General features: G+C 48.8%; 2 protein-coding genes across 4 annotated transcripts in view; both read left to right on the forward strand.

The window, feature by feature from the left end:
- SEMA4A (semaphorin 4A) overlaps positions 1-5,363 on the forward strand; it is a 67,960-nt gene extending 62,597 nt beyond the window's left edge. For both annotated transcript variants that reach the window (XM_030187062.1, XM_030187064.1), the window contains 4 exons: positions 708-827; positions 1,267-1,432; positions 3,571-3,671; positions 4,473-5,363. In XM_030187062.1, the coding sequence (XP_030042922.1) occupies positions 708-827; positions 1,267-1,432; positions 3,571-3,671; positions 4,473-5,167 (1,082 nt within the window). In that variant the 3' untranslated portion in view covers positions 5,168-5,363. The remainder of the gene's footprint in view (positions 1-707; positions 828-1,266; positions 1,433-3,570; positions 3,672-4,472) is intronic.
- Positions 5,364-12,797: 7,434 nt separating this feature from the next.
- The window catches only part of SLC25A44 (solute carrier family 25 member 44), a 28,290-nt gene continuing 15,150 nt past the window's right edge, over positions 12,798-25,937 (forward strand). Inside the window, exons 1-2 of one of the 2 annotated variants that reach the window (XM_030188039.1) lie at positions 12,798-12,887; positions 14,907-15,062. The gene's annotated coding sequence lies outside the window, so the exon portion shown is untranslated. Of the gene's footprint in view, positions 12,888-14,902; positions 15,063-25,937 lie in introns of those variants that run through there. The other variant, XM_030188041.1, reaches the window with a different exon arrangement.

Below are 25,937 nucleotides of genomic sequence, written 5' to 3' on the forward strand. Positions count from 1 at the left end.
TATATACTGTGACAGACCAAAGGTCCATCAAGCCCAGCATCCTGTTTCCAACAGTGGCCAATCCAGGTCACAAATACCTGGCAAGATCCCCAAAAAGTACAAAACTTTTTATGCTGCTTATTCCAGAAATAAGCCGTGGATTTTCCCCCAAGTCCATTTTAATAACTGTCTATAGACTTTTCATTTAGGAAGCCGTCCAAACCTTTTTAAACTCCGCTAAGCTAACTACCGTTACCACATTCTCTGGCAACGAATTCCACGTTGAGTGAAGAAAAATTTCTCCAATTAGTTTAAGTTTACTACATTGTAGCTTCATCGCATGCTCCCTAGTCCTAGTATTTTTGGAAAGCGTAAACAGACGCTTCACATCTACCCGTTCCACTCCACTCATTATTTATAGACCTCTATCATATCTCCCCCTCAGCTGTCTTTTCTCCAAGCTGAAGAGCCCTAGCCACTTTAGCCTTTTCTCATAGGGAAGACATCCCATACCCTTTATCATTTTTGTCACCCTTCTCTGCACCTTTTCTAATTCCACTTATATTGTTTTATGGTATGAAATTTAATAAAATATCGATTAAAAAAAAGAAAAACCCCAGGATGGGCCCAGCACTCCTTACAGACATGGAGCTATAACACATCTGTAAAAATAGTTGGGAGAGGGAGAGGCAGGGTAACATCTGTGTTCTGTTCTCATCCCTGTGTAGACAAAGGCGCCTTGCATAAAGCCGTTGTTTTGGATGGAAATCGAGGCTCTCACATTATTGAGGAGATCCAGCTGTTCCCGGAGCCCGAAGCTGTCCAAAACCTGGTACTGGCCCAGAAAAGGTAAGAGCCAGCTTTTTGTGATCCAGGTCTCATATATCACAAGTTCCTCAACATCTGCAAGTGTGTAGGTACCATCCATCACTGTCTAATGGTTTCAGCTCCAGAAAGAATCTTTCTGGGCTTCTTAATCCAGTTCTTCTCTGCACTAATTTGAACGTGTCAGAAATGTCTTTATTTTGTTGGATTTTTTAATGAGTAGACTGAGAGCTGGCACAGCAGAACTAGCCCAAAGGAATCGCTGTTGGGAGATGGCTTTTGTCAGAAGAGGGACAAAAACCTCCCCAAACATTGGCATTTTGGCTTGGAGCATGAGGGGTGGTTGATGGGAATGGGAGGTAGAGTTAAAAGGAAAGCTGCTTGTGAAAGTCTGTATCCCTGTGGCTTATCATAGAGCCAGAGCGTTCCTGGAGCCGCTGACCCCGTTTGTCTTGTGTTTGTAGGGAATACTCTATGTGGGCTTTTCCAAAGGAGTTCTCCAAGTGCGCCTGGCCAACTGCAGTGTGTACAGTAGCTGCTCTGACTGCATTTTAGCCAGGGATCCTTACTGTGCATGGGACGGCCACAGCCACATGTGCCGGGAGACCCACCCAGCCAATGAAAACATGTAAGTATTTATGTATTCATTTATAACCTGCCAATTGAAACCTAGGCAAGGGAAATAAACCCAAAAGAAAAAAAAAAACATACAATCAAATAAAATCACTTAAACATAAAAAGCTTCTCTCTATATAAAAAAAATGCCTTCAACTTCTTCTGCCCCCGGAGCTGGAATGAATATCCATTTCCTAGAATCCTAGACTTTCCCCTATCTGCCTGGAAACTCCATGGGATCTTATACAAATGGCAGATGGAAAATTCTGGCCATATGTAGGACTTGCCCGAGAATGGTGTAGTAAATTCATTAGCCAGTCAGGGCTGTGCATTTGGGATGACACTAGAAAGAGAACTGGCATAATGCCCTCAGTCAATATTGCTTTCCCATCCACTTCTACACCTGATACCTGATACTGGCTCCCACTTAAAGAACGCATCACGTTCAAAATATGCTCCCTAGTTCACAAAATCATTCACGGAGATGCACCAGCCTACATGGCAGATCTGATAAGACTTACCACTCAGGAATGCCAAAAGATCATCCCGCACATTCCTCAATCTGCACTTCTCTAACTGCAAAGGCCTAAAATACAAACTAACGCACGCGTCAAACTTTACCTACTTGAGCACACCGTTATGGAACGCATTGCCGCGCAACTTAAAAACGATCCACGAACTAACGAGCTTCCGCAAACTACTGAAGACCCATCTCTTTAACAAGGCTTACCACAAAGATCAACCAATGTGAATACACACAACTCCTCCACAGATATTCAGGACTGTCTTACATATCTTCTTGTCAGTGGCGTAGCAAGGGGGGGGGGGCGTTAGGGGTGGTCCGCCCCGGGTGTCAGCTCAGGGGGGGTGCTCCCTGCCAGCCCCCCCTCGGCGAATTGACACCCCCCAACCAGCTCCCGCACCCTACCTTTAAAAGAATATCGGGAGACGAGGAGCAGCGCCTCGCGCCTGCCCTGCACATAAAAGAAATGTGGACCGTCTGGTCTTCCCTCGCTCTATCTGTCCCGCCCTCCGCTGATGCAACTTCCTATTTCCGCAAGGGCAGGACGGGACAGACAGAGCGAGAGAAGGCCCGACGGTCCACATTTCATTTACGTGCAGGGCAGGCGCGAGGTGCTGTGCCTCGCCTCGCCTCCCGATATTCTTTTTAAAGGTAGGGTGCGGGAGCTGGTCGAGGGAGGGGGTGTCATCGTGCTGCACCCGTGGGGGGGGGGGGGTGCAACGGCGAACCGCCCCACCTCGGGTGGCAGCTCCCCCTGCTACGCCACTGCTTCCTGTAATACTGCTATCATGTTTTATCATTATCATGTTGACCAAGACCCTCCTATAACACTAAATATGTATTTTCTAATATATTTCCACTATTCATGATGTATTGTAAGCCACATTGAGCCTGCAAAGAGGTGGGAAAATGTGGGATAAAAATGCAATAAAATACTGTATCATAGCCGCTGTAGGAAAACATAGGAAGTAATATTCAGGCAGTTAACAGCTTTTAAGCTGCTCCTAGCCCTAGACTGAAATAATCCCAGAATAGTCAAGGCTCCCAGTACTGACTATCCGGGAATGTCCTCTGTCCCAGAAGTTAACCAGGTATTGGCCGATATCCAGTTAACTCAGCACATAAAGTTAGGACAACCTGTTTTCTGACCTAATTTTATTCCTTGCTTAGTCAGTTAGTGGAACGAACGCTGCTAACCAGCTAATCCTCTGTCCCTCGTATTGATATGTAACTTTTCCTCTTTCTACTGTCCTTTTGTTATTCTGTGTTTCGTTCCTTTATTCTTCCCCTAAATTGGTTACGTACTGTAATCTGCTTAGACTTCTCTTTGAGAATTCGTGGTATGTCAAATAAATTGAACTCGAACTTGGAAGGGCTGGCTCTGCCCGAATTCCACCCCTAAGCTAGCCGCTTAGGAATTGGCTGATTAGCGGAGAAATTCAGCACCACGACCCAGTTAAGCGCTGCTGAATATCAGTGGCTGGCCAGCTCAGCGGGGTTTAACAGAGCAGAAGCTTCTCCTGCCCAGTTAAACCCTTTTGAAAATCTACTCCACAGAGCAGAATTTGGGGTCCTTTCCCCAAAGACCTTACTGACACCAGCGACATGCATGTTCTCTTTACTTCCAGGAAAGCCTGGCTGCAGGACATTGAATTTGGAAATCCGAATGCTACGTGCGAGGTCTCCAAAGGAAGAGGTGCCCAGAGACCAGAGAGCACATGGGTGCAAGGTAGTATGAACATGACACAGAGGGAGGTTGTTGCTATAATTGCTTCTGTTATATCGGGAAAAATCCCACATCTGCAAACACAGATGTGATTCCTAATGTCCCTTAAATGTCAAAACAACAACAAAATGTACTGTTTGACTTCCGGGTTTGAAATAAGGGTCAGTTTTTGGACTCGGAGCCTCTGCTCTGGGTGGTGGATGCGTAGAAAACAGCCTCCTGGTGGCGGTAGTGGAGCAGAGGACTGTATCTGAATTCAAGACAGCATGGGACAGGCGTGTGGGATCTCTTAGGGGGAGGAAGAGTTAGCGGATGATATGGATGGGCCATATGGTCTTTATCTGCCGTCATTTTCTATTGTTCTGTGTTGTGCCTGCAGATGTTGCCTTTCAAAACCCAGTGAAGATCTGGTAGTATCTTGACCGCTATAGCAGAAGAGATGCCACCTCATCTAGGCCATCCCCAACAGGCTCATCCATTCCTGGTTTTGCCCCAGTGCATGCAAGGAAATGTAATTTCTGTAAAGCAAAGGTTCTTAATCCAGTCCTCAGAACTCAAGCAGCCAGTCAAGTTTTCAGGTTATCCACAATGAATATGCATGATGGGATAGATTTGCATGCTCTGATCTTACTAGGCCTAGTTGAGAATGTAAGGCTTCTTACAGATTTGAGTATGGCTAGTTTAGCCCCTAGTAGACATCAGATTGGCTCAAAAAGTTATTGTAAGTGCATTATCACCTGCTGGAGCTTTCTGCTCCTTCACAGGAGTAATTGAAGATCAACCTCTGTCTCCTTCTCCTTGCAGTGGAAAACGTTACAGTGCCTCTGAACTCCATAGTGAAACTCCACTGCCCCCAACTGTCCGCACTGGCCAACTACACCTGGACACAGCCACAGAGGAGGGGACCGGAGGAGCAAGTCATGGTTTTTAGAGAAGCTCTGCGGTTTGTCGTGAATTTGAACACCTTGGGCTTGTACGAGTGCTGGGCCAGTGAGAATGGATTCCGTTACCAAGTGGCGCGATACTGGGTCATGGGCCCGAACAGGACAGGCACGATTGAGGTTGTGCCAGGGCAGGCGCTGGAGAATGGTGGCTACAGTGAAAGGTCTCCTAGCAACAATGTCCAGTCTTACTGGTCTCAGTTTGTCACAGTGACCGTCCTATTGAGCTTAACCGTGGCGGGAATTCTGGCTTTGGCCCTCTTTTCTTACCACGAAAAAGTCAAGGCCAAAAGCAAAGTGCAGGGCTGCAGCACGCCAGAGACGGCCAAGCTATCGCATGGCGAGCAACCGCAGGAGAAGGCGCCGCTGAACGTAGGCCACATGACGGGAGGGCCTGAATTTCAAAATGGAGGCTACCAGACAAGTGCAAATAGCCGTCAGTCGTGCTGCCTCCAGGTGGAAGGAACTTATGAGGTGATGGACCTAGACAATAACAGGCTAAACCTCACAGCCGCCGACGGAGAAACCACCAAAGATTCAGATTCTAAAATGGACTAGGTCCGACTGGCCTTGGACACTTTTCTATATTTTAAGAATCCATCCGTAACAGTTTCCTTTTCATCCTGTTTGTTTGCAGTCGAAGTGTTCTGCAGAAGGTTCAAACTGCTGTTTGCAGGCCTCCTCTTCTCTCCCTTCTTCCTCTCACGTGCACACCTATGGCAGGGGTTCTCAACCCAATCCTCAGGACACACACCCAGCCAGTCAGGTTTTCGGGATACTCACAATGAATATATACGAGATAAGTCTGCATACACTACCTCCACTGTATGCAAATCTGTAGCTGGCTGTGTCCTGAGGGCCATGTTGAGAACCACTGACCTAGGCTGAGGGGGCAATAAACCACTCTTTCACCCCTTCCCACCCACATGCACAAAAGCCACCTTGGAAGAAGGTATTTTAGATTTTTCTCAGAGAGCAGTGTGGAACCATATGGCCCAAACAGTGGCTGTCTGCTTCTGAGCCATCACACACCAGGATTCAGCTCTTTGAGGAACAGATACATAACAATTTGTAAGAGACCTGTCCATCAGACACCTGCTGGGACTCCTCTCCTTTCGGTGACCCTGAACTTTCATATTTAGCATAATGGATTGGTGCGAGAATATTTGACTACCAACAGATTATATTTATTTAGCAGAAGACACGACTCATTCTCGGAAAAGAGAATGATGGATGGGGGAGGATTCCAGTCACAATCTCAGTCAAAGAATTTCAGATAGTCACCAAAGCTGCCAATTGGCCCAGTTCCAGGAGGGGGATTTTAGGCCAGTCCTGAATTTCTGACAACCTCACCATGATCCATTACAGTACCCACAGAGCTGATTTCAATGAGTAGAATCAGAGACTACACATCCCACACGGCTTTTGGGGCACGAATTCAAAATCAGGACCGGGCAGAACAAGAGTCTCCCTTCTAGTTTAGCAGCTCTGAACCCCCCTGGAGAACCTATCGCAAGTTGGACCGGACGACCCCCCTTCTAAATTTTTATTCTGATCAATTGTGTTTAGTGAAAAAGAAATCTACCGTTTTAAGACCTGACTTTCATCTCTAAGCATTTGTCAACTTGGGCTATTCTAGATAGCTCAGAGGGGCCATGGGGTGAGGCCTTAATCTAGAGCACTCATGTGGTTAAGGGGTTTTGAAATGTACCCACTGCCCATACCCCTTTTTGTTGCCGACCACCCATTTCCCTCCATGTCTAAAGCCCTCCAGGAGACACAACGTGCCAGTCAGACTTTCAGGATGACCACAGTGTATATGCATGAGATAGGTTTGCATCTGTGCAAATGTCTCATGCATATTCATTGCGGTCATCCTGAAAACCCGACTGGCCAGTTGTAGCTCCAGGAGAGGCTTGAGAAGCACTGGGAGGACCTTATGAAGGACCCAGTAGCTCAGTATGTATAGCTTTCATATAGATACTGGGCTGAGCCTATATGGCTAAGTGTGCAGTATTATTTTCCTGGACTTTTCTGAGGCAAAGCACCCCCCCCCCCCCCGAGATATTATTTATCTGAAGATCTTACAAAGCAGCCAAAGACCCTGATCTAGGGTAACCCACCTGGCCATAAGGACAGGCGGACCCATGCCTGGTTTGGCCCCACTCCCATTGCCTACGAGGACTTAAATCTTGGTTGGAGGACTGGGGAAGCCAGCAATATGAGTCCCCATTCCCCTATACGCAGTAGGGTAAAATCAAGCATGGATCTGCCTACCTTGCTGGTCACCCTGTGAGCCAATCAGGTCACTGGACTGCCTGAACCAGCCATTCTCTCTTATCCTGGTAGAGGGATGCTGGAATGGGCTCCCTCTGTGCTTTTTACAGAATTGCCTTAGCTGGGCATAAGAGGAAAGCAACAGCCCAAAAACTAACTGTGTCTCAACTAACTATAACCCATCAGAACAGGGGCGTAGCCAGACACCCAATTTTGGGTGGGCCTGGGCCCAAGATGGGTGGGCAGAAGAACCCTGCCTCATCCCACAGATGATGTGGTCTCTCCTCTCACCTGCATGCCATATGGTCTCTCAAATATCCTCCCTCTCCTGCACACCTTTTAAATAGCAGATTTTCACCAGCAACAGGCAGCAACTAATACACACTGCTGATGTTGGCTCCATACCCTTCCCTCTGATGCAACTTCCTGTTTCCGCCTAGGCAAGAATACATCAGAGCGAAGGCTATGGGGCCGGTGAGAGCAGTATGCATCAGTCACTGCTCACTGCAGGCGGAGATCTGCTATTTACAAGGTATGGAGGAGAGACAGTTGTTGGGAGTTCGGCTGGTGGGGCTTGGGGATCCCTGCCAGCCACATTATAGCTATGCTGGTACTGGGTGGGCCTGGGCCCACCCAAGCCCACCCTTGGCTACGCCACTGCATCAGAAGAATTTGAGCCAGCTTTGTCCAGTGCAAAATGCAGAACTACAAAATCCCAGGATCCCTAGAGGCAGGTGCTGGAAAAACCATGGCCACCTACATTTCCACCTGTCTCCTTGACGTTTGTTCTCTTTATTTGAAAATTCATAAAAACATTGTTTGAACTAAAAAAAAAAAAAAAGAGGCTAATTCAGTCCTGGGTTTTTTTTTACACATTCTGTGCTGGGATTTGTAGGTCTGCCATAATTATTTTTAAGGTCCTGGGGACCCCATGGCTAGTCAGGTTTTTAAGATATTCACCATAAATTAGGCATGTGCATTTATTTGAAATGATATTTCTCATGGCCCAAAATGACCACGAGAAAAATCAATTTCCAAAGAGAAGGCCAGTGGTTCCCGAACCCATCCTGGGGGCTCCCCAGCCAGTCAGGATATCCACAATGAATATTCATAAAGGAGGCTTGTATGGCCTGCCTCCGCTGCATGCAAATCTCTCTCATGTATATTTACTATGGATATCCTGAAAACCTGACTGGCTGGGGAGCCTCCAGGACAGGTTTGAGAATCAGTGGAGTATGTAGACTTTCCAACATTGCCCCCCAAATGGAAAAAAACAACAACAAAAACAGAATAGAATAATTCTCACAAATGAAATGAGAAAGTAAACAAAATGAACATTGTTGGGCTGCACACGGTGGATGGAGAACGTGGGGTCCCCAAGACTCATTTGAAAGCCCCTACAGAAAGGGGAACCTTTTAACAACAGCCTTTGATTCTGTGACCAGATCCCTGGTTTCATGTAGCACTTCCTTGCACCTAACAAAGTAAAAACAAAAACATATTTATTTTCCAGTGCATCTGACTTCTGCTTAGTCTGATGACTCTTAGTGTGTCTCATTTTATACGTTAACAGTGTAATTTTGATGTTGCTGTCTCTATTTTTTATTTTTGATTAAAAAGAGGATGTTGTTATCAAACCATGCTTCGTCTTCTTTTAGTGATGCCTTAACACTACCCCTAAAACCCACTCAGGCTTAGGCCCTAGGCCTTTCCGTGACCTACCAAGCACTTCCAGGTTGGGTGGGCACCTGTACACATACCCCCATACTGGCAACCTCCTACCCGCCAACTGGGCAAGCCCCATGACCCACAAGCTATCCCACAGTGTTTTGCAGGAATGCTGTGACCCCACAAAATCCGGGGATCACCCCGTTCTCAGGAACGATTCTCATAAGATCAACTATCACAAAATGCTAAGATCACCAAGCAATTCGCTTCCACAGGTCACAGGTCAGACAGAGACGCAGCACTGAGAAATCCAATGTTTATTAAAAAAAAAAAAAGGTGTCACAATGGACAAGATGGGATTGATATTCAAATCATCCATTTGGGGCTAATCCCTAATTTCCAGCAGTTAGTGCCACTGAAAATGTGCCTGTCTGAAAATCAGCTATTTGGGGACCCTCTGGGGGCGGAGTAAGCACTTGGCTGGTTACGTGCCAATATTCAGACCAGGGGCGTAGCAGACTTCGGAGGGAGGGGTGTCCAGAGCCCGAGTGGAGGGGGCACATTTAAGCCCCCCCTCGGCGCAAATTTGACCCCCCCTGCGACAACCCTCTCTACCCCCCTCCCGCCACCAACCATCCCCCGCCGTCGCCTACTTTTGATGGCGGGGGACCCCAACCTCCTCCAGCCGAGGTCCTCTTCTTCCAGCGCAAGGCTTCGTTCTGTTTCTGTGAGTCTGACGTCAACGTGCAGGATGTCAGACTCACAAGAAACAAAAGGAAGCCTTGTGACGGAAGAAGAGGACCTCGGCTGGTGGGGGTTGGGGTCCCCCGCCAGCAAAGGTAGCGGACAGCGGCGGTGGGGGGATCGAGAGGGTCGTCGGCAGGGGGGGTCCAGGGCCAAATCTACGGGGGCACAGGCCCCCGTGGCCCCCCGTAGCTACGCCACTGATTCAGACCTTAGCTGGCCAGGTTATCCACGTAAATATGACCACGTAAAAGTCAGTCCTATCTTTGGAACCCTTTTACAGAGAGCTGGTACTCCCAATGCACTCTTACCGCGCGCTAATCTGGAACTCCTCCCGGCCCAACTTGGGCACCGGCAGTAGTTCCAGGCTTGGCTCGTGCCAGGCTATTTTCCAGAGCGGTGCTAACCCGGAGGTAATCGGGCAGCATCACACGCTACCCTAAAGTGCTCCCCCCTGCATGACCACATGGTAAGTGAAATCTTATCGCATGGCCATTCCATTTTTGGCCTTTGACCTGCTGAGGTAAAAAGGGCCACAGCGCAGGTGGCAAAAACGACCCCTGCTGCTAGCGCAGGGCCCTTTTTACCGCAGTGGTGCCCCATAGTGAATATCTTTTAGCTGTCAGCTCATCAGATGTTGAGATCTATTTTTTTTCTTATCTTTTATTTGGAAAAACAATTGGACGTGTTTTTTTTTCAGCTATTGATTCAGTTTAGAACGTTTTATATTGTTCTTCTAATGTATGTTATTTTGTAATTCTCGCTGATGAGATGTCTCTTTATTGTAATCAGCAATTAATCCTTGAGGAGATACAGCGGAATTAAAGCTAGGATTGGATTGGAAGAAGGAAAAAGGATTCCACAGGACACCTAATTAAGGTTTACTTTCAGTAGCCAGTGCCTGAGAAAGGTCCTGGAGCTGGATTTAAGATTGTGGTGCCCATACACAAGATTAGCAGATTCCCGAGTAGGTTGAGCACCTGATTCTCTTAACATGATGTCTGTTTTAGTGGTCCTTTATCAGGAGAAAAAAAAAAATCTCTGCACGAATATAACACATGCTAGGGTGTCCCTATAAGCATTCTCTCCAAATGACACACTGCTGATTACGATAAGCTTCAAGCTTAGCCGAAATTGGGTGGCAGAGCAGGTGGGGGAAGAGGGGTTGGTGGTTGGGAGGCAGGGATAGTGCTGGGCAGATTTATACGGTCTGTGCCAGAGCCGGTGGTGGGAGGCGGGGCTGGTGGTTGGGAGGCGGGGATAGTGCTGGGCAGACTTGTACGGTCTGTACCAGAGCCGGTGATGGGAGGCAGGACTGGTGGTTGGGAGGTGGGAAATACTGCTGGGTAGACTTACTGTATACTTTATCAGATTTCGTCTGTGACTGTAGCACTTAAGAGCAATGAGGGTAAACCACACCTGATGGAAAAGAAAGAGATGCAAGTATCATCATATCATATCTTTGCCCCTATGATTTTCAAAGAATGTTGAGCAGAAGCGTAGCCTGGTTGTGACGTCAGGGGAGCGGACAGCAGACTGTGTAGACCGGATGAAAATAGGTGCCATCAGCGGCGGAAATCCATTTGGGGGAGCAATTGCTCCTCAGGTGCCCCCCCCCTAGATATGCCACTGATACTGAGGCTTTGAAGACCCCCTGTTTATGAATTCTCCTAAGGAGGTAACTAACTTAGAGATTTGAAGAAAATGGAAATGACTCTTTCTAGAGGTTTGTCACAACTTTGACTCTTCTCTCTCCTTCTCTGCTCATATCCAGCAGATCGCCAAGACCTGTCGTTTCTTTCTTTACAACATCCGTAAAATCCGCCCTTTCTTTCTGAGCACACTACCAAAACCCTCATCCACACCCTTGTCACCTCTCGTTTAGACTACTGCAATCTGTTCTTGCTGGCCTCCCACTTAGTCACCTCTCCCCTCTCCAATCGGTTCAAAACTCTGCTGCCCGTCTCGTCTTCCGCCAGGGTCGCTTTACTCATACTACCTCTCTCCTCAAGTCGCTTCACTGGCTCCCTATCCGTTTTCGCATCCTGTTCAAACTTCTTCTACTAACCTATAAATGTACTCTCTCTGCTGCTCCCCAGTATCTCTCCACACTCGTCTTTCCCTACACCCCTTCCCGTGCACTCCGCTCCATGGATAAATCCTTCTTATCTGTTCCCTTCTCCACTACTGCCAACTCCAGACTTCGCGCCTTCTGTCTCGCGCATCCTATGCCTGGAATAAACTTCCTGAGCCCCTACGTCTTGCCCCATCCTTGGCCACCTTTAAATCTAGACTGAAAGCCCACCTCTTAACATTGCTTTGACTCGTAATCACTTGTAACCACTCGCCTCCACCTACCCTCCTCTCCTCCTTCCTGTACACATTAATTGATTTGATTTGCTTACTTATTTTTGTCTATTAGATTGTAAGCTCTTTGAGCAGGGACTGTCTTTCTTCTATGTTTGTGCAGCGCTGCGTACGCCTTGTAGCGCTATAAAAATGCTAAATAGTAGTAGTAGTAGTAGTGTACCAGAGCCGGTGGTGGGAGGCGGGACTGGTGGTTGGGAGGCGGGGATAGTGCTGGGCAGACTTGTACGGTCTGTGCCAGAGCCGGTGGGGGGAGGCGGGGGTGGTGGTTGGGAGGCGGGGATAGTGCTGGCCAGACTTATACGGTCTGTGCCGGGGCTGGTGGTTGGGAGGCGGGGATAGTGCTGGGCAGAGTTCTACGGTCTGTGCCAGAGCCGGTGGTGGGAGGCGGGGCTAGTGCTGGGCAGACTTGTACGGTCTGTACCAGAGCCGGTGGTGGGAGGCGGGGATAGTGCTGGGCAGACTTGTACGGTCTGTGCCAGAGCCGGTGGTGGGAGGCGGGGCTGGTGGTTGGGAGGCGGGGACAGTGCTGGGCAGACTTATACGGTCTGTACCAGAGCCGGTGGTGGGAGGCGGGACTGGTGGTTGGGAGGCGGGGATAGTGCTGGGCAGACTTGTACGGTCTGTGCCCTGAAAATGACAGTTACAAATCAAGGTAAGATATACACAAAAAGTAGCACAAATGAGTTGTCTTGTTGGGCAGACTGGATGGACCATGCAGGTCTTTTTCTGCCGTCATCTACTATGTTTATATATAATAAATTACTACTCTACCTATGAAAAGTTATTCCATTATTATATTTCCTCTGTGTGCATCCGTATGTTGTACAAAGTTGGCATGTTTGAAATAAATAAAAATGCTACCAACAATAAAGAACAACAAAGGAGGCAGTAGCGGCCAGAGCTTTGTTTGGAGTGGACGTGGAGAGACGGCTGCGCCTGCGCGGAGGAGAGGAAAGAGAGATTAACCCAATTGGCTTCAACGTTTTTACGTCATGCCGCTCCCGCTCTCTCAATCTAACCTTTTCGGTCCTGCCTCATCCCCCTCTTTTTCCGGTCCTGCCCGTTCGTTTCGATTGGCTGCGGCGCCTGTCACTCGGGCACCTGCCCACTTCCGCTCTCTAGTCTGTCGCTTCGCTCGCTTCCGCTTGCCGTTCCTTTCCTGGGCTGCAGGTGAGAAGACGGAAGGAAAGACTAAAAGGGGAAAGAGACGCCGGGCGAGGTGAGACCCAGAATAACTGTACTCGGCCTGGATCAGAGAGGTTAAAGGAGACGCGGATATTAGGTCTGTTATGTGTAGAATATGGGAGAGAGCATTTGTCTGTCTGTCTGTCTGTCCTGATTAGATTGTAAGCTGTGTCTTCATGTTACATAGTAGATGACGGCAGAAAAAGACCTGCACGGTCCATCCAGTCTGCCCAACAAGATAAATTCATATGTGCTACTTTCTGTGTATACCCCAGGGGCGTAGCCAGCCTTCCGTGGGAGAGGGGTCCAGAGCCCGGGGGGAGGGGGCACATTTTAGCCCTCCCGCCACGAACCCGCCGCCGCTGCCGCCTACCTTTACTTTTGCTGGCGGGGGATCCCTTCTTCTTAGTCGCTTCCCGCTCTTCAATTTGTTTGCTGACGTCCTGCACGTACAATTACGTGCAGGACGTCAGCAAACAAATTGAAGAGCAGGAAGTACTGAGAAGACGTCGGCTGGCGGGGAGTGGGATCCCCCGCCAGCAAAAGTAAAGGTAGGCAGCGGCGGGGGCGGGTTCGCCGGGAGGGGGGTCCTGGGGTGAATCTGCGGGGGCCCCCTCAGGCCCCACGTAGCTACGCCACTGGTATACCCTACTTTGATTTGTACCTGTCCTCTTCAGGGCACAGACCGTATAAGTCTGCCCAGCACTATCCCCGCCTCCCAACCACCAGTCCCGCCTCCCACCACCGGCTCTGGTACAGACCGTATAAGTCTGCCCAGCACTGTCCCCGCCTCCCAACCACCAGCCCCGCCTCCCACCACCGGCTCTGGCACAGACCGTATAAGTCTGCCCAGCACTATCCCCGCCTCCCAACCACCAGCTCCGCCTCCCAACCACTGGCTCTGGCACAGACCGTATAAGTCTGCCCAGCACTATTCCCGCCTCCCACCACCGGCTCTGGCACAGACTGTAGAAGTCTGCCCAGCACTATCCCCGCCTCCCAACCACCAGCTCCGCCTCCCAACCACTGGCTCTGGCACAGACCGTATAAGTCTGCCCAGCTCTATCCCCACCTCCCAACCACCAGCTCCGCCTCCCAACCACTGGCTCTGGCACAGACCGTATAAGTCTGCCCAGCACTATTCCCGCCTCCCACCACCGGCTCTGGCACAGACTGTAGAAGTCTGCCCAGCACTATCCCCGCCTCCCAACCACCAGCTCCGCCTCCCAACCACTGGCTCTGGCACAGACCGTATAAGTCTGCCCAGCTCTATCCCCACCTCCCAACCACCAGCTCCGCCTCCCAACCACTGGCTCTGGCACAGACCGTATAAGTCTGCCCAGCACTATTCCCGCCTCCCACCACCGGCTCTGGCACAGACTGTAGAAGTCTGCCCAGCACTATCCCCGCCTCCCAACCACCAGCTCCGCCTCCCAACCACTGGCTCTGGCACAGACCGTATAAGTCTGCCCAGCTCTATCCCCACCTCCCAACCACCAGCTCCGCCTCCCAACCACTGGCTCTGGCACAGACCGTATAAGTCTGCCCAGCACTATTCCCGCCTCCCACCACCGGCTCTGGCACAGACTGTAGAAGTCTGCCCAGCACTATCCCCGCCTCCCAACCACCAGCTCCGCCTCCCAACCACTGGCTCTGGCACAGACCGTATAAGTCTGCCCAGCTCTATCCCCACCTCCCAACCACCGGCTCTGGCACAGACCATACAAGTCTGCCCAGCACTATTCCCGCCTCCCAACCACCAGTCCCGCTTCCCACCACCGGCTCTGGCACAGACCTTATTAGTCATTCCCAGCACTATCCCCTCCTCCCAACCATCAGCCAGCAGGTGTCTTATTGAATGTGGGAGAGTATACAGTACAGAAGGTAGATAGGGAGGTAATTGTCCCTCTGTGTGTGTATACACGTGTCTTTACATTACCTTACTGTCCTTACCTCCTAATGTGTTCTGTATTCTCAGGAGACCTAATAAAGCTCAGTTAAATTGGGAAGGGAGGACATCACAGTAACAGCTTTTCTATTTGTGCTTGTACAGGGCAGGATGAGGAACTGTTGAAGAAGCTCTCTTGAGATCTTGGTTGGAAGGAACTGGTCCGAAGACCATGTTCAGCAAAGGAACAGCAGATCTTCTGACAGGCAAGCATGTGATGCTTAGTTGAAGACTGGACCAGTCTAGGTAGCAGGCTGAGAGGTATGTGGGAGGTTCAGCCACTCGGATCTGAATGATGCTTTGTGAGTGTGGCGCTTGGAAAAATTTTTTTTTTAATGTTCCTGTGCCCTGATGATCAGAAGCTCCGTGCTGTTCCAAACAACACTCTAAAATTAGCACCTGAACAGAGCGGGGCAATAACACCCCTAAGATCAGAACTAATAGCATGCAAAAGTGTGGGATCCAGTGAATCTCCAGCTCCCCTCACTCCCAGGAAAACCCATCCCTGGTGGGCCAAGTGGACTGCCAACACAACACTCCACCTGCCATGGTGGTCTACCATCCAACACCCTCCCCCCCCTCGTACTTCCAAAATGGTGGCGCCCTGTGATCCGCTATCCCAGGATGCACTGTGCAGGGTGCTACCATTTTGAAGGCAGTGCTGGAAGTGGAGGGAGGTATTTGGGGGGGCGGGGGGTTGGCCACTAGACCACCAGGACATGTGGGGAGTTGTGTTGGCAGCCTGCTTAGACCATCAGGGATGTTTTGTTTTGTTTTGGTTTTTTTTTTTGGGGGGGGGGGGTTGGGGAGCCTGGAGATTTGTTGGACTTCCTGCCCTCTTGTCATCTGGGGGTGGCACTAGGCCACCAGAGCTGAAGCAATGATGGGGATCCAGGGGTCCAAACAGCCCAGGCTGCCTGACTCCGATGGGTGGGGGGGGCGGAAACAGAGCCTTAACCCTAATGCCAGCTCTGAGCTGTCTTAGAGTTAAGGTGCTATTCTACTCCTACGATCAGAACGTTGTTCTCTGATCATAGGGGTGGAAAACTGCAGAGCTCATTTAAATCTAATTTAAATGAGCTCTGTGGTATTGAGAGGTGCGGGTGCTGTTTGCCCGACGATCATTTGTGCGAAGGTAAATGCAGGCGCTGGTCCAGTGCTAGTGACCTCTGGTGCCCTGCATTTACCTGTGATCATCGGGCTCTGTTTGCTGATGTATTGCTGCTCCTGCTCAGGGCCGCTGAGAGGAGGGAACAGGGGGGGAAAAAATTCCCCAGGCCTCCAAGGAGGGCCCAGCGCTGCAGTTCCCTCCACCTGCCCCCCTCCGTCCAAATTCAAATCATAGTGGCGCTCCGTGTGAAAGAAGCGCAGCAGCGGCAGTCTGCAGATCGCCTCCCTGCGGAACACAAGGAAGGCCCAAAGGGAGGCGATCTGCAGACTGCCGCTGCTGCGCTTCTTTCACACGGAGCGAGGTCGAGGTGAGGCGCTGTGATTTGAATTCAGGGGGGCCTGGCCCGGTGGTGGACGGAGGAGGGACGGCGACAACGATGACCTTGGGGGGGGGGCGGCCCAGTCTCTCGGTGGCCCTGCTACTGCTGCTGTTTGATATTGTATGGTCTACTCTATCAGTTTTCCTCTCAGTTAACATTTAATTTTAAGGACAATAATAATCTTCTTTATCCTCCAATCCATGATTTACTGTCTAAGAGAAACTATGAAAGATAATATTCTTTCCAGGCTGCTTTTATTTTTTTTTTCATATGAACTTTATTTATTAAATTTTCAAAATATTTTAACTATGAACACTAAAGAAAAATGTATTCAAATGAAGCATATCCACATTTCTACATTCCAATCCACTTCAAGGCTAATCTTTGCTAAACCAATGAAGAAAAGTAAAATTAAATAAAGCAATTAAAAGAATAAGCAGACCTGAAAAAGCTATAAATGTTGGATTCTGGTTTGGACCATGAAGATACAAGTTCATAAAATGATTAAACGGGTATTTAGGCTGCTTTTTTTTGGATGTCTTCACCACTTGATTTAAGACTTAAAAATTATTTTGTTTTATTTTGTAAAAAATGTTTAAACTGCTCTGTTTAACAAATATTTACTTGCTTAGTCAATTTAATTAATATTGTATTCTTATTTTGTATACCACTTTTGCACCTTTTGTAGGAGTTGGCAGCTTATAAGATTTAGGCCCATATTTGCAGGATTTTTCTGGGATTTCTCATTGTATGGGTGTAATGGGACCCTACATACATCCACCTGTAGGAAGCTTTAGTGATTCCTAAGGAAGCTGTGGGGTTGATGACAGACTGGGCTGACAGGAAGAGAAGAGAGAGATGGATTACAAGAAGCTGCTATCTTGATAAAACCTTGATAAAACTAGGTAGATTGGGTGTTCATGCCAGAGAGAGGGGTCACTGACCTTCCTTGGAGTTCCAGTGATGCCTCTCCAGCTGCTCTGAGGCAGGATATCGGTAGGATCCGGGAGTGTCACTTTCCTATGTAGGACTGGGAAGGCTGAGTGCCAGAGAGAGGGGTCGTTGACCTTCCCTGGGGTTTCACTCTGCCTGTTTAGGTGCTGTGAGGCAGGTTATCCGTAGGATCTGGGAATGTTGCTTCCCTCTAGGATTGGGAAGGATGAGTGGCAGAGAGGGGTCACTGACCTTCCCTGGGGTTCACTCTGCCTGTTTAGGTGCTGTGAGGCAGGTTATCCGTAGGATCTGGGAATGTTGCTTCCCTCTAGGATTGGGAAGGCTGAGTGGCAGAGAGGGGTCACTGACCTTCCCTGGGGGTTCACTCTGCCTGTTTAGGTGCTGTGAGGCAGGTTATCCGTAGGATCTGGGAATGTTGCTTCCCTCTAGGATTGGGAAGGCTGAGTGGCAGAGAGGGGTCACTGACCTTCCCTGGGGGTTCACTCTGCCTGTTTAGGTGCTGTGAGGCAGGTTATCTGTAGGATCTGGGAATGTTGCTTCCCTCTAGGATTGGGAAGGCTGAGTGGCAGAGAGGGGTCACTGACCTTCCCTGGGGGTTCACTCTGCCTGTTTAGGTGCTGTGAGGCAGGTTATCTGTAGGATCTGGGAATGTTGCTTCCCTCTAGGATTGGGAAGGCTGAGTGGCAGAGAGGGGTCACTGACCTTCCCTGGGGGTTCACTCTGCCTGTTTAGGTGCTGTGAGGCAGGTTATCCGTAGGATCTGGGAATGTTGCTTCCCTCTAGGATTGGGAAGGCTGAGTGGCAGAGAGGGGTCACTGACCTTCCTGGGGGTTCACTCTGCCTGTTTAGGTGCTGTGAGGCAGGTTATCCGTAGGATCTGGGAATGTTGCTTCCCTCTAGGATTGGGAAGGCTGAGTGGCAGAGAGGGGTCACTGACCTTCCCTGGGGGTTCACTCTGCTGTTTAGGTGCTGTGAGGCAGGTTATCCGTAGGATCTGGGAATGTTGCTTCCCTCTAGGATTGGGAAGGCTGAGTGGCAGAGAGGGGTCACTGACCTTCCCTGGGGGTTCACTCTGCCTGTTTAGGTGCTGTGAGGCAGGTTATCCGTAGGATCTGGGAATGTTGCTTCCCTCTAGGATTGGGAAGGCTGAGTGGCAGAGAGGGGTCACTGACCTTCCCTGGGGGTTCACTCTGCCTGTTTAGGTGCTGTGAGGCAGGTTATCCGTAGGATCTGGGAATGTTGCTTCCCTCTAGGATTGGGAAGGCTGAGTGGCAGAGAGGGGTCACTGACCTTCCCTGGGGGTTCACTCTGCCTGTTTAGGTGCTGTGAGGCAGGTTATCCGTAGGATCTGGAATGTTGCTTCCCCTCTAGGATTGGGAAGGCTGAGTGGCAGAGAGGGGTCACTGACCTTCCCTGGGGGTTCACTCTGCCTGTTTAGGTGCTGTGAGGCAGGTTATCCGTAGGATCTGGGAATGTTGCTTCCCTCTAGGATTGGGAAGGCTGAGTGGCAGAGAGGGGTCACTGACCTTCCCTGGGGGTTCACTCTGCCTGTTTAGGTGCTCTGAGGTAGGTTATCCGTAGGATCTGGGAGTGTCGCTTCCCTCTATTTTATTTATTTATTTATTTGTAGCATTTGTATCCCACATTTTCCCACCAATTTGCAGGCTCAATGTGACTTACAGTTGACGTAATGGTGGTTGCCACTTCCGGTTAACAGAATTACAAGTGGTATTGCGTTAAGGTGTGAACATACATTGTAGCATATATGGTACATTCATGGAACATAACATATAAGGAACAGCTCTTGGTATGTATATATACCATGTATATACATACGTGGTAAAAAAGAATACATTATGGTATGGCATGAAGGATCCTGAGTAATAAGTTGGATTGTAACATATATTAGGTCATCGACTATAGAGAGATCCTATTCGGTATAAGGTTTAGGGTGGTAGTGCTTGATTATTCATAGCAAGGAGATTAATCTGTCATGTGATAAGAGTTCGGTTTTGTATAGATCGTGTATAATGTTATTTAGTGTTTAAAGATGGATGTTTCTGGTATGCCTTCTTGAAGAGCTCTGTTTTCAGTAGTCTTTGGAAGATGGTTAGGTCTTGTGTTGTTTTTATGGCCTTCGGTAGTGCATTCCATAACTGCGTGCAGATGTATAAGAAACTGGTCACGTATGTGGATTTATATTTTAGCCCTTTACAGTTAGGATAGTGGAGATTAAGGAATGTGCGTGATGATCTTTTTGCGTTCCTAATAGGCAGGTCTATAAGATCTGACATGTCAGTTGGGGCTTCCCCGTAGATGATTTTGTGGACCAGGGTGCAGACTTTGAACGTAATTTGTTCTTTTAGTGGGAGCCAGTGTAGTTTTTCTCTTAGGGGTTTGGCGCTTTTGTATTTCGCTTTTCCAAATATGAATCTGGCTGCTGTGTTTTGTGCGGTTTGAAGCTTCTTAATGATTTGTTCTTTGCATCCGGCATAAATGGCGTTGCAGTAGTCTAGATGACTTAGTACCATTGACTGTACTAGGCTGCGGAATACTTCCCTTGGGAAGAAAGGTTTGCTTCTTGTAAGTTTCCACATTGAGTAGAACATTTTGTTTGCTGTGTTTTTTCATGTGGTCTGTGAGTGTGAGATTTCGGTCAATTGTGACTCCCAGTATTTTCAGGCTGTCTGAGACTGGAAGTGTGTAGTCCAGGGTATTTATGGTATTGGTTTTGTTTGTGCTGTATTGTGAGGACAGGATAAGACATTGTGTTTTTTTCTGCGTTTAGCTTTAGTTGGAATGCGTCCGCCCATGAGTTCATTATTTGGAGGCTGTGTGTGATTTCATTTGTGATTTCGGTTATGTCTTGTTTGAACGGGATGTATATCGTGACATCGTCTGCGTAGATGTATGGGTTTAGACCTTGGTTGGATAGCAATTTGGCTAAAGATGTCATCATTAAGTTAAAACGGGTTGGTGAGAGCGTTGATCCTTGTGGTACTCCACATTCAGGTTTCCATGGTGTTGACGTTTTTGCGTTTGAGATCACTTGATAGGTTCTTGTTGTTAAAAGGCCTTTAAACCATCTTAGTACGTTTCCTCCAATCCCAAAGTAGTCTAGGATGTTCGGGAGTATTTGGTGGCTGACCATGTCGAACGCGCTGGGCATGTCAAATTGTAGGAGTAGCACATTGTTTCCAGTTGCAATTAGTTGTTTAAATTTGGTTATGAGAGTGGTTAGATCGAAATCCTGACTGTGATTCATGTAGTAATTTGTTTAGGTAATTGGTGAGTTGTTTGGTTACCATGCTTTCCATAAGTTTTACTATCAAGGGGATGGATGCTGCTGGTCGATAGTTGGTTGTGTCATTTAATTTTTTCTTTAAGTCTTTGGGTATGGGTGTGAGCAGTACATTTCCTTTGTCCTTGGGGAAACGTCCGTGTTGTAGCATGTAGTTCAGGTGTGACGTAAGGTCTGTTATGAATCGTTTTGGGGGCGAACCTTATTAGGCTACTGGGGCAGCTATCCAGTTTGGAGTGGGTTTTGGAGAATTTGTTGAGTGCCTGAGTGATGGTATCTTCAGTTAGCAGATCGAAGTCATTCCAGGTTCGGTCTGCTGGGTATTCACCGGGGGTAGGGTCCAGGCAATCAATGAATTTTTCGTGATCATTGGTATTGAGTGGTAATGTTGCATCGTAGTTTTATGATTTTCTCTTTGAAGTATTTGGGAAGTTGGTCTGCCGATGGGGTGTCTGTACTGGCTGTGGTAACCGGTGTGGTGTCTATTAGTTTATTCACGAGTTGGTAGAGTTTATGAGCGTCTTTGTAAGCTGGTCCTATTTTGGTTTTGTAGTAGGCTCTTTTGGTTTGTCTTATTGTATATTTATATTTTCTTTGCATTTGTTTCCAAGCTTTGAGTGTATGTTCATTTTTTATTTTTTGCCATGCACATTCGAGTCTCCTGACTTGTGTTTTTAGTTTTTTCAGTTCTTCATTGAACCAAGGTATTGAGCTGTGTCTTCGTGTGGTTCTTGTTTGTAGTGGTGCAATTTCGTCTAGTATGTTCCTGCATCTGTCGTCCCAGCTTTGGAGATAGTGTTTGGAATCTGTCTGTGCTAACCATTCATCTTTGTAGATCTGTTGCCAGAATGTAGCAGGATCAATCTGTCCTCTAGTGGTGTAGGTTGCGCATTCTTGTTTAGGTTGCGAGCCTTTTTTCCGCCATTGTAGGGCTACGTTTAATTTATGGTGGTCTGACCATGGTATGGCCGTCCATTTTGTATCTGTTAGTATAAGGTTTGTGTCTGAGGATAGTTTGTATGTAATGAGGTCAATTGTGTGTCCTTTGACATGTGTAGCTTGCATATTAGGCAAGTTAAGGTCCCATAGTTGTAGGAAGTCTTTGCAGTCACGTGTATTGGTAGCATTTGGGTCTTCCAGGTGTAGGTTTATGTCACCTGTTATGAGTAAGTTGGGGTTGGATATACATGTACTAGCCGTTGAGCCTGTTAAAACGGGCTATTGGGTCGCTGCTGCCCCCTCCTCCCGAGGTCGCCGCTGGCCCGTCTCTTCACTATTCAACTTACATCTCCGGAGCAGGCAGATCAGCTGAGCTCCCGTCGGCCTTCCTTCTCTGCCTGTGTCCCGCCCTCGTGTGACGTAACGTCGGCGAGGGCGGGACAGAGGCAGGGAAGGAAGGCCATCGGCAGCTCAGCTGATCTGCCTGCTCCGGAGATGTAAGTTGAATAGCGAAGAGACGAGCTGGGTGGAGGGGAGGCGGCGGCACCGACTCCGGGGGGGGGGGGGGGAGGGTACCAGTGGCGGCGACCTCGGAGGTGGAGCGGTGGCGACCTCAGCGGTTCCCTCCCCTTCGCTTCCCTCTCTGTCCCGCCCCCGCCGTCGTCACGTATTGACGCGGGGGAGGGACAGAGAGGGAAGTCTACTGCGCATTTGCGAGTGAATACGGTCACTCGCCGTTTATATGTTTGATTCGATATAAAGTCCATAAAGTTTGAGTGGCATTCTTGCCAATTTCCTGGTGGTCTATAAAACAGGACCACGTTTAGATGGTCGAGAAGGGTAGCGTGGTGGATTCTAACTGAGGCAATTTCGAGTTTTGGTGTTATTGACTCAGCAGTTGTCGTTACGGTGAAGTGGGATCTAATTATTGCTATTCCACCTCCTCTTTTTTCTTTCCTTGTCCAGAGTGTGATTTTGTAGCCTGGGGGGCATAGTTCTAGGATTATGGGGTCCTTGTGGTCGTGGATCCAGGTTTCACTGATGAGTATTAGGTCAAGATTGTCTGCTGTAATCCAATCAGTTATTGTTGCTGCTTTATTTACTACTGATCTGGCGTTTATTTATCCCACTTGGATTGTTTGGTAGGGGTCTTTTATGTTTGTAGTTGTGATGATTTTCTTAAGTTGTCTGCTCTCTTGTTGTGTAGGTGTATTATGTCCTTTCTTTCCTCTGTGACATGTTTGTCTCCGTGGGGTGGTTTTTTCATCGTTTTGATTATTGTGGTTCTGGTGAGGTGTGTTGTGTCTGGTAATCTGAAGAGGTTAAGTATTGTGGGAATTTTGTTACTGTTTGTTAGGGGGGTGGTTCGTGTTTGGTGAATTAGGGATAGTGTGTAGGTTATTAGAATAAATTTGGTGATAATCATTTTGGGATTATCAAGTTGACAAGAAGCTATGCAAAGTATACACAATTAGTGGAGGAGTGGCCTAGTGGTTAGGGTGGTGGACTTTGGTCCTGAGGAACTGAGTTCGATTCCCACTTCAGGCACAGGCAGCTCCTTGTGACTCTGGGCAAGTCACTTAACCCTCCATTGCCCCATGTAAGCCGCATTGAGCCTGCCATGAGTGGGAAAGCGCGCGGTACAAATGTAACAAAAATAAAATAGATACTGTTGGAGATTCTACATGGAATGTTGCTATTCCACTAGAAACATTCCATGTAGAAGGCTGCGCAGGCTTCTGTTTCTGTGAGTCTGACGTCCTGCACGTACGTACAGAAGCAGAAGCCTACGCGGCCACATTGGTGATCTGCAAGGGCCGACTTCTAGTGAAATAGCAACATTCCATGTAGAATTTCCAATAGTAGCAGGAGTGGCCTAGTGGTTAGGGTGGTGGACTTTGGTCCTGGGGAACTGAGTAACTGAGTTCGATTCCCACTTCAGGCACAGGCAGCTCCTTGTGACTCTGGGCAAGTCACTTAACCCTCCATTGCCCCATGTAAGCCGCATTGAGCCTGCCATGAGTGGGAAAGCGTGGGGTACAAATGTAACAAAAATAAAATAGATACTATTGGAGATTCTACATGGAATGTTGCTACTATTGCAGATTCTACATGGAATGTTGTTACTATTGGCAATTCTACATGGAATGTTGCTATTCCACTAGCAACATTCCATGTAGAAGTCTGCGCGGCCACATTGGTGATCTGCAAGGGCCGACTTCTACATGGAATGTTGCTACTCTTTGAGATTCTACATGGAATGTTGCTATTCCACTAGCAACATTCTATGTACAAGGCTGCACAGGCTTCTGTTTCTGCGAGTCTGACGTGTCAGACTCACAGAAGCAGAAGCCTGCGCGGCCACATTGGTGATCTGCAAGGGCCGACTTCTACATGGAATGTTGCTACTATTGGAGATTCTACATGGAATGTTGCTATTCCACTAGCAACATTCCATGTAGAAGCCTGCGCGGCCACATTGGTGATCTGCAAGGGCCGACTTCTACATGGAATGTTGCTACTATTGGAGATTCTACATGGAATTTTGCTACTATTGGAGATTCTACATGGAATGTTGCTATTCCACTAGTAACATTCCATGTAAAAGGCTGCGCAGGCTTCTGTTTCTGTGAGTCTGACGTCCTACACATACGTGCAGGACGTCAGACTCACAGAAGCAGAAGCCTGCGCGGCCACATTGGTGATCTGCAAGGGCCGACTTCTACATGGAATGTTGCTAGTGGAATCTCCAATAGTAGCAACAGTGGAGGAGTGGCCTAGTGGTTAGGGCCTAGTGGTTAGGGTGGTGGACTTTGGTCCTGGGGAACTCAGTTCGAATCCCGCTTCAGGCACAGGCAGCTCCTTGTGACTCTGGGCAAGTCACTTAACCCTCCATTGCCCCATTGAGCCTGCCATGAGTGGGAAAGCACGGGGTACAAATGTAACAAAAATATATAAATATACAGCAAAGGGAGTGTGCTATGTGTCAGAGAGGGAATCGTGTCAGAATAATCTACATGAAACAGATAGCAGTTCAGTTATTAGAGCTGCATCGGAGTACTAATTGTAGTTAATATTGTATGCAGTTTGGTATTTTAAGGTCAACTCAAGAGGAGTAGGGAGGACATAGAGGAGCAGAATAGTAAAATCAAAGGTACAGAGGAGTATAACAATATCAATAGATTAGGTGAGAAATGGAACCTGTGCAATCCTCCTTTTCCTTGCGTGTTTCTAGACAGATCGTCTGCAGCAGGCTTGGATTGGGAAGGCTGAGTGGCAGAGAGGGGTCACTGACCTTCCCTGGAGTTCCAGTGATGCCTCTCCAGCTGCTCTGAGGCAGGTTATCGGTAGAATCCGGGAGTGTCACTTCCCTATGTAGGACTTGGAAGGCTGAGTGCCAGAGAAGAGGGGTCATTGACCTTCCCTGGGGTTCCACTCTGCCTCTTTAGTTGCTCTGAGGCAGGTTATCTGTAGGGTCTGGGAGTGTCGCTTCCCTCTAGGATTGGGAAGGCTGAGTGGCAGAGAGGGGTCACTGACCTTCCCTGGGGGTTCACTCTGCCTGTTTAGGTGCTCTGAGTCAGGTTATCCGTAGGATCTGGGAGTGTCGCTTCCCTCTAGGATTGGGAAGGCTGAGTGGCAGAGAGGGGTCACTGACCTTCCCTGGGGGTTCACGCTGCCTGTTTAGGTGCTCTGAGTCAGGTTATCCGTAGGATCTGGGAGTGTCGCTTCCCTCTAGGATTGGGAAGGCTGAGTGGCAGAGAGGGGTCACTGACCTTCCCTGGGGGTTCACTTTGCCTGTTTAGGTGCTCTGAGTCAGGTTAGCCGTAGGATCTGGGAGTGTCGCTTCCCTCTAGGATTGGGAAGGCTGAGTGGCAGAGAGGGGTCACTGACCTTCCCTGGGGGTTCACTCTGCCTGTTTAGGTGCTCTGAGTCAGGTTAGCCGTAGGATCTGGGAGTGTCGCTTCCCTCTAGGATTGGGAAGGCTGAGTGGCAGAGAGGGGTCACTGACCTTCCCTGGGGGTTCACTCTGCCTGTTTAGGTGCTCTGAGTCAGGTTATCCGTAGGATCTGGGAGTGTCGCTTCCCTCTAGGATTGGGAAGGCTGAGTGGCAGAGAGGGGTCACTGACCTTCCCTGGGGGTTCACGCTGCCTGTTTAGGTGCTCTGAGTCAGGTTATCCGTAGGATCTGGGAGTGTCGCTTCCCTCTAGGATTGGGAAGGCTGAGTGGCAGAGAGGGGTCACTGACCTTCCCTGGAGTTCCAGTGATGCCTCTCCAGCTGCTCTGAGGCAGGATATCAGTAGGATCTGGGAGTGTCGGGGTCATTGACCTTCCCTGGGGTTTCACTTTGCCTGTTTAGGTGCTCTGAGGCGGGTTATCTGTAGGATCTGAGAGAGTCGCTTCCCTCTAGGATTGGGAAGGCTGAGTGGCAGAGAGGGGTCACTGACCTTCCCT

This window comes from Microcaecilia unicolor, chromosome 14 (genome assembly GCF_901765095.1).
Source record: "Microcaecilia unicolor chromosome 14, aMicUni1.1, whole genome shotgun sequence".
Lineage (NCBI taxonomy): Eukaryota > Metazoa > Chordata > Amphibia > Gymnophiona > Siphonopidae > Microcaecilia > Microcaecilia unicolor.